The sequence below is a fragment of the Engystomops pustulosus genome, chromosome 1, assembly GCF_040894005.1.
Source record: "Engystomops pustulosus chromosome 1, aEngPut4.maternal, whole genome shotgun sequence".
In the NCBI taxonomy this organism is placed as follows: domain Eukaryota; kingdom Metazoa; phylum Chordata; class Amphibia; order Anura; family Leptodactylidae; genus Engystomops; species Engystomops pustulosus.
The window spans coordinates 50,967,333-50,981,687 of NC_092411.1; the positions used below are offsets into that span (position 1 = coordinate 50,967,333).

At 37.6% G+C, this 14,355-nt stretch overlaps 1 protein-coding gene across 3 annotated transcripts in view; it reads right to left on the reverse strand.

Annotated features, from left to right (window-relative positions):
- The window catches only part of EFNA5 (ephrin A5), a 293,981-nt gene that overhangs the window by 47,598 nt on the left and 232,028 nt on the right, over window positions 1-14,355 (reverse strand). For all 3 annotated transcript variants that reach the window (XM_072140382.1, XM_072140397.1, XM_072140388.1), the window contains exon 3: window positions 8,222-8,514. In XM_072140382.1, coding sequence (XP_071996483.1) covers window positions 8,222-8,514 — 293 coding nt within the window. The remainder of the gene's footprint in view (window positions 1-8,221; window positions 8,515-14,355) is intronic.

Genomic DNA, 14,355 nt, shown 5'->3' on the forward strand with positions numbered 1-14,355 from the left:
ACCCGAATATTTCCGATTTGCGCCGATTTCCCCTGTATTGCCCCGGGATTTTGGTGCACGCGATCGGATTGTGGCGCATCGGCGCCGGCATGCACGCGACGGAAATCGGGGGGCGTGGCCGAGAGAAAACCCGACAGATTCGGAAAAACCGCCGCATTTTAAAAAAGAAATGTGTCGCTTGGGACGCGCTTACCTTCACTCAGCCCGAGCCGGTGACCACCTGGTGGACGGCGGAGGAGCTACCTTGATGAATCCCGGCCGGACCCGAATCCAGCGCAGAGAACGCGCCGCTGGATCGCGAACGGACCGGGTAAGTAAATCTGCCCCATTGTGGCAAAACGTAGCAAGCTGTGTTTTTCCATCCTGCTCCCTCCTGCTAGGCCACATATAAACTCAACAGAGGAGATTAGAACCTAAAGGAGATGGATGCAAAGTATTTCATCCATACCTGGCCCCAGTCCCCAGTGATGTAACTGTCCATATAAGACTGCTTTTGATGTTTACTTCTCATCCCTCTTTCAGGGGGGATGGGGTGAAACCAGATAATAAATCTCACTAAATGATCATATACTGTGATACCTTCTAGCCCTCCTTTGCAAGGACACGTCTGTAATATGCATGATGTATTCTTACAATGGTGGGCATTTAACATGATATTCAAGTCCCACCCAGGTCAACATCTGAAAAGAGTTTGTATGTTTTCTCCATGTTTGCGTGTTTTTCCTCTGGGTCCTCCGGTTTCCTCCCACACTCAAAAAAAAAATGGTAGGTTGCTTAGATTGTGTGACAGGGACTGATTTGGCAAGCTTTGTGCAGCGCTGCGTAATCTGTGTGCGCTATATAAATAAAGAATTATAATTATTATTAACATAAAGTCACATGAAAGATACTCTGTGCAATCTTTTTTCCCTTCTCTAATTAATGAAGGTCCCCAAACCTTATTTACTGTAACAAAGCAAGCATGTAGGACTTTCCATATTTAATCACCAATATACTAAACTAGGTGGCAATTTTTGTTAATATAAAATGCAGATATCTGCCTCTCCGGGTGTTATTACCCTGTTCAAACATTAAACTCCTCATTTAAAATAATGTGTTTTTATCAGCCTGAAACAGAATGTACATTAGAAGCGCTACATTATTTAGCCCAAATAAGGCAAACAGCTAATAAGTAAAGTATTTATCTATCCATTCATCTCACTGGCCTGAACTAAGCTAATTATATTATACAAATTGATTTCATTGAATTGGCTTTACAGAGGAAGCTGAATTCCGAGATATTTATTTTATGCAAACTGAACACATTCACATTTCTGAAAAAATGCATTCAATCAAGTGTACCCTGTGTTAATAATTTCATTTACTATAAAACCTATTTTCCACGGTTGCCCATTGTCAATGCTTCTTTTAAAATATGGTGACGTTCCTACAGAATTTTGCAGAGGATTATTTCGCTTTGCAGATTGTATGCTGATGTTTTTAACTATTCTCATCATTTCTTGCAATATGTCATTTTGAAGTATTTAAACAAAACTCCATAGTAGAAAAAGCAAAAAAGCGGCACTCACCGGATTCGTGCAGAGAGTTTTATTTGGACACACAGAGTGTAGACGTGGACATTGTGCAGACCGCGGCAAGCGACGGGCCGTTTCGCGCCTGTATGGCGCTTTCTCAAGCCTACCAAGGTAGGCGCCGTTTCGCGCCTGTATGGCGCTTTCTCAAGCCTACCTTGGTAGGCTTGAGAAAGCGCCATACAGGCGCGAAACGGCCCGTCGCTTGCCGCGGTCTGCACAATGTCCACGTCTACACTCTGTGTGTCCAAATAAAACTCTCTGCACGAATCCGGTGAGTGCCGCTTTTTTGCTTTTTCTACTATGTGATTTTGCCTTCTCAACTTTCCATTAGCTGAGCACCACCTCAGTGCAGCCTCGATTCCTATTGGAGTAAGACGAAAAGGGATGAGTGTCCTCAAGGGGTAGTGCAGGGCATCTATCTCATTGTGTATATTTAAACAAAACTCCCCATTCAACCAGCTTTGGCTTGATCATAATTGTTTCGAGGCTCGCATTATATGATAAACCCATGGGGTTTGGACCAACCAATAGTTTAGGTACCAATCGTGTGCCACCGACCATTATAAAAAGTGATCCTGTCCACCCAATATGAGATAAAGTGGTAGCCACATATGCATGTGACTCTTTTGGAATAATGCGAATGAACCTGAGAAGAGGACCGGGGGTTAGGTGATCAGTAGATATACCGACCCGGATCTCCAATTGGGGGAAGAGAGACAAAAAAAGAAGACAGGTGCGCTCTCCTCGTGTGATATTGTAAAAGCTGCTTGCAAATGGTCTAAAAGAACAGTTTAAAGTGCTCACCTTTTAGCACAAAATCATGTGCATGTAGAATAAAATGAAGGATTCCTGTCCCCGTTCTCCTTTCTACCTAAATCCGCCCAGGGGTAGACTGACCACAATTTCAAAATATTTATTAAATAGGGGTAATGTATAGTTTGGGTCTGGTCTTGGCCTGTGCAATCTTTTATGGCCATATGTCCAATAACCAAAGTCCTAACCCAATGAAGAAGTAATATAAGAGTCAAACATGTAATAATTTTGTGATAAGCGATAGAGAAAACATAGCCCATGTTCAATCCCTAATCGTGATATTACTTTGTCTTAACCGCATATTAAATAATCAAGAAAGTACAGTAGATATGTAACAATGTGGTTTTGTTTCTTAATGGTATTCTCACAGGAAAATGAATTCCTATTATTCCTATGCTGTCAAAATACCCTTAAGTTTCTAGATCATGTTAGACAAGCAGAGGAAGTTAGAGCTTAATAAAGCTTCAAGCCACAGCTCTCGGGCTTGGAGGCATCTGCAGGTACTGGTCCCACTTGAATTTAGCTAATGTGTGATGTCAATATGGAGATGTAACATAAAAAAGACAGGGAAATAGGGACTTCAGAGCAGTAATAATATTTTGCCTAATGATCTTAATTTCTGCTACCAAAGGAAACAGACAGCATGTGCTTTCCACAGGTGGCAATCTTGAAGAAAAGTATAATTCCATCTGGAAGTCCACAAGGGGATTTTATGATCTAAATGAAACCATATGCAAAGTTGCCAAATCTTTTCCCACTCTAGAAATAACTTATGGCTGAATAATGCTAAAATATTTTCTACCTATTTCTCTTAGTCTTATTATATTGTGTTTCTTATAGTCTTATTATATTGTACTTTGTCATTTTTTACCAACAATGATAAAAATTCAACTCTTGTCAATAGCTCATTAAGTAAGAAGGGGGCATAGTAGAAACCACCATATGTAGCTACTAAAGTACATGGGCACTACACGGCATGAAAACTACAAAATCACAAAACATTGGTACGTGCTGAAGATTTTTTGGTAGATCTATTGTTTGTGTAAGAAATAAACACTCCAGAAGGCATTTATCATGGCTTTTATTGGTGTACAAGCCATGAAAAAGTTGCAATTCCTGGCACAAGGCATCTAGGCAGGACTTAATGTAGAATTAATCGAGGTGCACAGATATACTAAAGGGCCAAACCCTCTTAGTATTCCAGGCACAATGCGTGGGACAGGGTGAACATCAACATGACTAAACTTCATAAACCCCATTTTACTTTATGAATTATGTAGTCACAACTAGGACATATCTGGGTAAAATAAAGAATTAATGGTAATGGGAATTTTGCCTGTGAAGTGTGCACGGTGCTCAAGATTCATGAATTATGGCGCATGAATCTGGAGCTCCCTGCACTGCTCCGTCAGAGTGCACCAACTTCTTTTCGCGCACCTTTAAAATAGTGCAGGCGACGCAATTCTGTTGAGTCACGGTAATACATGTGGTCCACAATCTGACTGGGCCCCGGAAAACTCCTTTCAGAGCAGAACTTTGTGTCTCGACGGATATAATTCAGTCAAGACACAAATGTGTTGCGAACACTTTGTAAATACATGTGCAAGCAGTTTGCAATGAAAAGAACCTGCAAAGTTAGACAAAAACTGGTGCAGGGGCTTTAATAAATGAAGGCCTGTTGTGATTTGAATCAGAAGAAGCTATAATACCAGGCACAACCATCACTAAAAATATGTAGCTGTGCCTGGTAAATAATTAAGGTGATGCAGTGTTCATAGCTCAGAGTGTAAACCACCTTAAAGAATACTTATTGACAGGTTATCGTAAAGAAAGACCAACAATTTTAAAAAAAACCTTAACCCCAGCTGCACAAATAAAGATACATGTGGAGTGGTGGTTGTTATATATTGATGACCCCCCCATGGAGCAGTTCCTTCAAGCTAAAAAGGAAAACCTAAGTGTGCTAGTTCAGCTACCCTGTAACTTGACTTGATGTTTAAATTGTCTATTCAGTTAACCTTTTCACCATGTCTCACATCCTTCTGCCAGGAATGACAAGTGAACTCCTGTCCTTGGACTGTATAGAGCCTTGGGTCATATGTGTCATGTCAGACAAGGAGATGAAAAGACCTCCTGCTTGGTAATGAGGAGCATGTTATCACTCAGAAAGCACCCAATCATAGTTGATTCGGTAGGTCAAAATAAGTGGCCACAACTTTCTAAGAAACAAAATCCGACTCCCCACCCAATAAATAAAGTGTATACTACCAATATACAATTAAAGAAGAAGGTCTAAGTTTTAAGACTTGGTCTATCAAGAAGTCACAAAATAAGCTTCTGTGACTTCTTAGGCCTCTTTACAAAAATGTTTTAGGGGTGACATAAAAGACTTTGTTATATAATAAGACTAAAACATTGGATTAAAAGGTGCGCACAATTTTTCTAAACATTGTGCAAAGTTGGAAAAACTTGGCACAGAATATACAGAAACAATCCAAAGATCAAATTGTGCCTCATAATAAATCTATCTCATGGTTCATGTGTCAAAGGATAGCTTCAACCGAGAGCAGAGTTCATCTGAAAGCTCATTTTTTAAATTAAAAACAAATGCAAGTTCAAATAGCAATTTTTAAAACTTTCCAAATTAAATACATTACTAGAAGAATAAGAACACGACTTCAATCAGTAATCTGAGAATTATCTATCTAGAATGTATGATCAATCTATTTATCTATCTATCTATCAAGACAAATAAGATAACACAATTCATCACAAGTAAGCTAACTAGTAAATTGTGTTCATTTACTTTAAGTTTTTTTATATTTTTAACTAAAGTTAACCAATCTGCTAGACAAGCAAATTGTATTTTTACATTTCCTGTAATTTATCAATGAAAATAATGTTAATAAGTTCTTCCATTGAAAATAAGTTCCATTAGATATTTCTGCAACCACTCTGCCTCATCGAAACATCCCCAACATAAATATTCTAGAGCACAAGTAGCTTAATATACCATACATTGCATAGAGGCTATGCCTGCTATTGCAAATCATGCCAGGTGGGTTTTATGGAACATAAGATTCAGAAGACCTGGTGAACACGAAATGTCTGAAATATTATGCATTGATGTAGTATCTAATGGCATAGGAAGGAACAAAATGGGGGGGGGGGGGTCCGAAGGTTGAAAAACATGACAGCTTTCTTTCAAAAACAGTGCCACACCTGAACATGGTTTGAGGCGGTATTGCAGCTCAGCTGCATAGAACTGAATTAAGCTTTGTTACAATACCACACATTGGCCAGGGGAAGAGCTGTTAATGGAAGAAAACAGTCAACCTCTCAACTAGAAATGAGCAGATCCGAACTTTAAGTTTGGGTCTGGGGTTTCATGTGTCCTGTGTGACCCGGACATATTGCCGGATTGGCTATTAATCATAGATATAATTGATTAGAAAGAAACCCCTATTCAATTAAAGCTATGGCTGATAAGTAGGGGTAACAATTTGCTAGATTGGCTGCACTGCAATATGTTCGGGTCACTCGGGACTTACCCATCCCCCGGACACAAACTTAAAGTTTGTATCCAGTCATCTCTATACCAGACGACTGCTTTAAGCACATGTTTAACCTCACTGTAAGGTTCCATAGGGGTACTCTTTGTTAATATGATGATAAAAATTGACGTGTTTATTCACGTTTCTGAATAAGGTAATTCTACAGACCGTGTTGGGGGTAGCTGCCCATGTTACTACAGTTTTGTGAATTGTGATGTGAACTAGAGTGATTATACTTTATATCTACTACTATAAGTTCCTAGTAAATGTTCTGGTAATGTATATTGGACCTCATTTATCAGAACATTCTAACTATAAAACAGGTTGCCTGCCTTTATAACCAATCATAGATCTGCTTATATTTCTTAAAGGGAACCTGTCACCTCTGCTACCCCTACATAATCCAGAAACAGTACCTGGTCCCTATAGTCAGCATCATTCTATTGCTCGTCTGAGTATTTGTGCATGCTCATTGCTCCTCTGAACTCAATGATTGCACAGCATGAGCCCGGCTAGCTGACTGATGCTCCGGTGGGGCAGTAGTGTAGAGCATGCACCATGCCTATGCAATCCTTCATTTGTCCTTGTGACTATCCTATCAGTCTTCAGCCTGGAGTTTTGTCATAAGACTTTTTTAATGTTTATAAAAATAAACTCATTCACGTTTTCTCATACTTAGTTAATGTCCTCATGGATGTGGCCATTAACATGGATTGTGAGATCTGTGCCTCTTCACCGCAACCTGGATTTTTTAGAGTGGATATCAGGGGTGCAGTAATTGGTTGAACATTCATTTCTCTTGGCAAATGGGTTTTTGTGCCGTTCTTTTAATAGTTCACCTTTAAATGATATATAATGTCGCCTTTTGTAACTGTAACTAAATCACCTCCGCTGACTAATAAATGAATACTCTGTAACATCAAAAATGGAATTACCACTAAATTGAAACGTTCAAGGATTTCAGTTACTCTGCACAAATAATGTTCGCTCCACTGGCTAAAATTAGTTTCCTTAGGCTTTTATATTGTGCTTTGTCTGCGTTCATGAATATCCATATTTTGAGAGATTTGCTTGTAACTTTTCTCCGACATCCATCCTGGGCCTCTTAAAGCCTGCTTTATTTACAGTAGTGAAATCACATTCTCACAAGCTGTGTAATTTCGAGTAGTAAACTGATTTTGCAGCCGGTTAATACAGATGTGTCTCAATGGTCCATTTTTTATTCTGCAGTTTAAGAAGTTAAGGGCCTATTTATAAGTGTGGAGAACAAAAACCATATGCCACAGAAAAGTACTGTACGATGTGTTTTCTATAAAAGTTTTCACTTGAAGCGTTACAGACATAAATAAGAAACAGTAATGCTTTCTACACTTTTCAATAGCTTTTGGATGTCACCTACAATACTGTTCTTTTTAAAGGGGTGTTCTGGGATTTTTATATTGTTGGCCTATTAGGATACCGCATCAATATCAGGTGGAAGACATTCGGTACTTCCACCACGGTTTGTAGAGATCACATCAATCAATCTTGGTATACGGTCTACCAAGTACAATGTTGTACATTGAATGTTGGCTTTGTATTGCAACGTAGCCCCATTAAATTGAATAGAACTGAGTTACTGTACACAAGGCAAGAGCTGTTTTTAAATAAGTCAATGGTTGGAACTTCAGGAGTCAGAGCCCTGAGGAGTCAGAGATAGGAATTCCCTAAAAACGAATTCCTGCATGACTTTTTTTATACTAAGAAAACGTATCAATCATTGTCTGACTTACCCCGTCAATAACTATTCTAACCTCTGAAAAGCCTAAAGATTACAATATGGGTTGAGAAGCCCGCCAGAGGATTTTACAGTTGACTCAGTCTGTAACAAATTATTTTTGGCTACAAGTACAAGCAGAAGACAAATTAATTAGAAGACGGCAAAAACAGTCACTTGCCACTAGAAGCTATTCTTTATTATTCACAAATATTATGAATTATTATAGCATATTTATGTCACCTCTTACATGGAGATGCAGAGGTCCATTATGCATATAGGGTGAGGGTAAATAAATCTATGTATATATCACATCACAGGGACACTGGCCAATTCACTAAGTCTCACCCACTTAAGAAAAAGGAATGGTATAGTGGGTGAAAAAAATAGGAAATGAAACCAAAAATTTGGACGAATTGCACAAAAGGACATACAAAAGTCTTAACAAATTCCCCTCATTATCACTTTAGAGGAATCATGGACCCCTTTGATAAAATAAATAATAATGTATGAAATGTACTCACATATATAATAATATTCTCTTCCTGGTCTAAATTCAAATCCTAATGAGAAGGGTGTGAAGAGTTGGAATTTTTCTGAAAACTTTAGAGGTCCATTGGAGGAGTGGGGTCGATTGCACTCCCATCTTTTGAAGCCTTTGGACGTGTGATCACAGGAACTGTAGCCATCAAAGTTCACCATGAATAAAACGTATCTTTCAGTTCTATCTTCAGGCACAGAGTCTTCATAATGAGGGCAGAATACATCTAGATAGTCATTGATACACACATCAATGTGGTAGTCACCTCTCATGAACCTGCCATTAGAAGAAGAAAGAAAAAGAAATGGTTAAAATTGTGAACAGTTTGGGGGTGTATAGCTTTGAATATTATACATAAAGAGCTCTACAATCTTCATAAACTTAAAATCTTCATTTAAATTTAAAAATTTAAAATAAAGTAAAAAATTTTGTGTTGTCCTTTAAATGTCATTGTGTCATTAAATCGGATCAGTAGGTGACCCTTGAACTGAAACGGAGCTAGATTGCAGAAATGAAGGGGCCACCGTACGCTACTGATCCACTTATCAAATCATCACTACTTAGGGATTTCCATATCTTTTAGCTATAGTATGTTGGCAGCGCTCTCATGAAAATTGATGGGAATGAAGGGTAACCAAAGTGTCCCATCATTGTAGTAGGTGTTCATGAGCTGAGATACAATGACATATTAAAAGACAGAGAAAGGTCAACTTAGATGATGCCACAGTGCAAGGCAATATCTAACTTGTTATAGGCTACACAAATGTAATAGAAATAATAATAAGTAAGACAATAAATAATTCCTAGTCAAATCCAGATGTGAATTGAGCATAGGGAGGAGAAAGGTATCTGCGGATCTATTAAGAAATATGGTAGAGACTAAGAAAACATAACGTGTGCCTAAAATATAATAATATCTAACAAAACTAATAATCAATGGCTATAAATAATATTTATTGTATATTGATACAGAATGCTTTTTTTCTCTAACGATCCAGGGTATAGCTATTTACTATGATTTATGAGATGAGGACAGTCATATTTATATAGTTACACATTGCTGGCACTTATTTTTAAGACATATACAAAGTCTTGTACAGCATTTACAAGAAACGTAAAAGCAATGCAGGTTCTCTGCCAAACTACACAGAAAAGAATCTGCAGCTTTATGATAAAAGGATTCTGGGATATGAATTAATAGCGCTCGTGCTAACCTGACAGCTCTGAACAAGAGCCAGACGATCATTGTAGCCTTAGGTAGTCTAGCCCAAATGGGTTTGCTCTTTAATTATTATAAAGCATTTTCCGACATGCTATACCAGAGAATTTGCAAGTGTCATTTTTTGTGACATTTGACACCGATGTGCTATGAATGATAAATTAGGGCTGAAATTTAAAGCCCACCCAAGGCTTTGTGAAGGAAAAAATGGCATAAAATGTATATTTCACCAAAGACAGGCTGGTCATTTGTAGAAAGAACGGGTTAGTAGTCAAAAGGTTACATGAAATATCGGAAAGGAAAATTTTGGACATTTTAAACCTGGCAAAAATGGGCAATTTAATTAGTTTAATTTATGTAATTGGTTTATTGTTACCACTTATGTCTGAAACTGTAGGCATATTGTGAAGCGATTACATTTATAATCCCTCTTTTGGACAACACTGCATGGCATTAATAGAAACCTGTCATTATGAAAATGATGTGGAGCAAAATAAGCCGACTGACATAAAAAAATATAATTTTTGTTAAAAAGAAAATCTGTAAAATTTGTAACAAGTAGAGGGAGGCTAGTCAGAGGCTTAATTGATTACTGGCACATATACACAAATGACTGTCTGTTACAGATTGAACTGGACTCTGGACTCTTAAGCCTACAAATAAAGAGAAGACACAAAGTTTCTGTTTGGGTCTGGGGTTGGGGTGCATCCCGTGTGACCCAAACGCATTCATATCCCACAAATTAATGCCCCTAGCAACTATTCTGGCCAGGGGCCCCCACAGCCATGAGTAGTAGCTAGGGGTATCAATTTGCTGGATTGGCTGTTCAACCGTGTACAGGTTGTGTGGGGCGCACCCTTATAGAAGCTTTGGGACCGCTCATCTCCACCTACAAAGATTTAGAACTTCAATCTAGTAGGTACAAATTTTAAAGAAAGGAATAGGTGGAATTTTATTATGCCATACATGGCCAGGAATTGTAACTTTTTATTCCCTTCTGCCACCCTCACGTCAAGTGGAGTGGGAACAATTACATTGGTGGGATTCTGCCTACTGCTGTCAGAGGCTAGACATAGTAAAGTAAATTTAAAAATGCATGATCATTTGGTCCAAGCTGAAACCAAATCTAGCTTGCTATGCTTAATCCCCTTCACCCTACTGGCAAATAACCAAATTATTTATTGGGAATATCAGACAACTGAAATTATGAGCAACAGTTGATGAAAGCTAGCTTGACACAATACAGTATCTTCCAATGTTACATAATAGATTAAACACTGAAAATGAGAATTAGGTGTCTAATATATTAATGTGTGCTTGTTCTATTACTAGATTACTTTCTCAAGTTTTTTTTTTGCTTCATTTGAATGCACTCATTTACATTTCTGTTAAAGCTGAGGAGGCTCCTTCTGAGTGTAATGGGCCATCATCTTCCCCACTGGAATTCTCTAGGTGAAGCCAAATGGACCTTTTGTTCTAATAATCAGTGGGAATCTCAACTCATGGACCATCACTAACTCCTATGCCTCAATGAAATACCAGAAGACGTTCAAGTATGTGTGTCCCCTTAGAGACCTCAATAACATAGTCTTAAGCCTTATACAAAAGGAAATTCCAAACAGATGACATAATGTATATTCATTCTGTAATCAAACAAATCAGTTGAACATTGTATTAATTTGTCATGGGTTTTCCTAGAGTAGGGATTTTGCTAAGTTTTCGTTGAATGTAACAAAGTAAATCTTTTTTGTCAGTCTGTTTATCTGTTGGAACGTTCCCTAACAAAAGGTCCACTTTTAAGTTCACGCTGTTTTCTCTAGGAGCACATACTTTGTATTTGCTATTCTTGAAAAGATATAATGCGATCAAAGTTCATCTTCAGATTAATGAAACATAAAGCTTATTAGTGGAACCTCTGAAACCCAAAATTATATATTACATCTAATGCACGGTTCACAGCGGCTCCACAATCTATTACATTATATTGATGATACAATAACCCTTGCTCAGTGACCTCCTTCGCTATCAACTAATTGATCTTCTTCCACTAGCAGTCACATTGATGAACAAGAAGTGTAAACAAAGATTAAAAAGGGGTCATGGTACGCTTCAGTTTGAAAGTTGACATCTGTGAAACTGTATAATATTTCTTTGAGCGGTGCCGCTGTTCCTAAATTGTTATCCTATATACAGAAGTCATTCAAATTTGATCCCATTAATTCAATTTTTGTTGTAAAGATAAAGTAAATATATTTCAATGATTAAAGTTTTAAATACATTTTATTAAATAAAAGAGTTACAACTTAGGAAATCAAACATCTCAGCACACCTCAGCAGAAGGTTACAAGGCTAATGATTGTTTTTCAAAAGTTGCCTAATACAAGGATTGTGATAAAAAAAGCTTTGTTCAATGGTTTGAATGTTTTTACACCTATAGCCCTACTTATGCAGTTCTCCCAGAAAGTACATGTTTCCTGGGCTCCAGCAATAATGGACCTGATGTATTAATACTGGTGGGTTGTATGCTGGCCATAATTGGCATATTTGGCATATGACATGTCCAAATCCGGCACAGCACTAGTGCGAAGGAGTTAAAATTGACAGCAGATCTGATCTGGCATAGATTTGAGCTTTACTAGGTTATAGTAAATGTGTCAATCATGGTGTCCTCCACTGTCCCAACCCCTGTTCACCCTGCCGACACAAAAAAGGGGGAAAAAGACCCAAATTCCATTTTTCATGCCTTGTGTGCCAAAAACTGATGCTCTAGGTGGGATACATAGGCCCCAATGTCCTTATAAACCCTATAAGATGCACCTGTTAATCACCAGCATCAACACATCAACAGGCATGTGCTTCATACCGCTGAGGCCAGTGATTGGCTGTAGTGGTGCCATAAAGTTTAGAATTAATTCATTCCAAAAACCAAGAAAAATTTCAAAAAGTTTTGGGTGATTAAAATGGGAAGTTTTTCTCTTATTTCTAACAATCCTGGAAATTTAAAAACAATTTCAATAATCTGATAAAACCTATGTAAACTGTCAAATGGCATAAGAAGAATGTATAGCGACACATCAGCCTTTAGGTAGGCCTGTGGAGTTATGTCAATCAACATCTTTCATTTTGTATATGAAATACTATGGGGGAGAGCATGCATCATGCCTTCTACACCAGTTCCCTGTTGCCCTATGAGAAAGCAGAAGGAAATATTTCATAATGGTTAAAGGTGACTCTCACGGTGCATGACTAGTGCAAAATTGTACATGCAGTTGCGTACAGTATACCAATAATTTAGTAAATGTAAGTAAACCACCTTACACAATCACTGCTGCAAAGAATACTGTTCTGGATAATGGCTAAAAATAGGCAATGCCGTATGGAAGAATCCCATTTCTGGTATCCATGCAAAATTTTGATCACATTTTTAAGAGAAAAGAAATACTCCATGTCAGACTGTAATTATTTCTAGTTCCATGACTTCTGTATACCGTAAAACAGACAGTGAAATTTCTTGAGTGGAGGCTTTAAGTGATGCTATAAAGTTTCTTTGATGTTTCATTCTTTACATGCTCTGTGGTCTTTAAAAATGAAGAAGATTTTTTCAACACATTCACAGAATATTTTCATTTTTCCATTGCTTGCCTAGCACTAACATATCTCACAGCTGTATAGACACTGTCATTATTCCCATAATTCTCTGCTACCATTGGGATTCTTAATCTAAGATATACATCTAATAGGGCCATGCAGATGTTGTATCTAAAGTACTTTTTAGTATGACATGTTTAGATTTCGAAACACATTTATGTAAACATTATGAACATAAATAAATAAAAAGCGACTTTTTAGGGTGTGGAGGGAAATTTTCATGATGTCGATAATTCTATTTCACAGACTTCTTTCCAAGCTCCATAAGGTTTTAAAGACTAGTGAACGGAAGTTTTGAGTTTCCTGGATCCACAGGTGGATGTTACTAATACATACAGTAAATGTTCATTGACTGACCTTTACCCTATACAGCTGCTAGAAGTGCCAAAAATGTAGCCTTCCAAAATGTTCCCTCATTCAACAGACGGAGTGACTCATTAATCAAATTCTCCCCGAATTATCCATAACTATACTAGACTTTTCCTTTGCATTCATAATTAAAAGTTAGATTAACATTTTTAAATGGAAATGATTCAGAGTAAAATGATTTTGAGCCGGTACATGTAATGAAATTATTAAAGAATTATATAAAATTATTAATTTTAATACTAAAATAATGAGATTATATTGCAATTCATTATAACTGAAATAAGTTTCATGTCATGGTAAAAGTAAAAGTAATCCCACCATCTTACAAGATAAAAAAAAAGAGAGAGACATCCAAAAAGGTCATTATTCTTGATAATGACAATAAAAAGTGTGAAAGTCGCTCAATGCCCAAAGTCTAAGTCACAGGAACAGGCACATAACATTCACCATGTCAAATAATCCCCATCAACTATAAAGTCAGCAGTCATTTCTTTTACTATAAGGTCAAAAAAGAAATTTCCTAACATTCGATCTATGAAACAGTATAGAACATCACTGTACCTGCTCTATGATACCTAAAGAAAGACCATGTCTAAGGATAGAAACATGCAAAATGCATAATAGAATAAAGAATGGTCAAACAGCACCAACTTCAAGTGGTCCCCCCCCCCCTTCGATGAATGACTAAGTTACAGCTAACACTACATTGGTAGCTGTCACCCAAAAGCCACACCACCAGCAGGGAATTTTTGCATCAACCTATCTCCCCTGAAAACAAAACTCCCCAGCAAATTGGAATCCAGCAAAGTAATCATTTGCTCTCTGAACAGCTGCTGTTAGTAGCCCCAAACAAGGATGCCCGACTTATATCATAGGCCCCC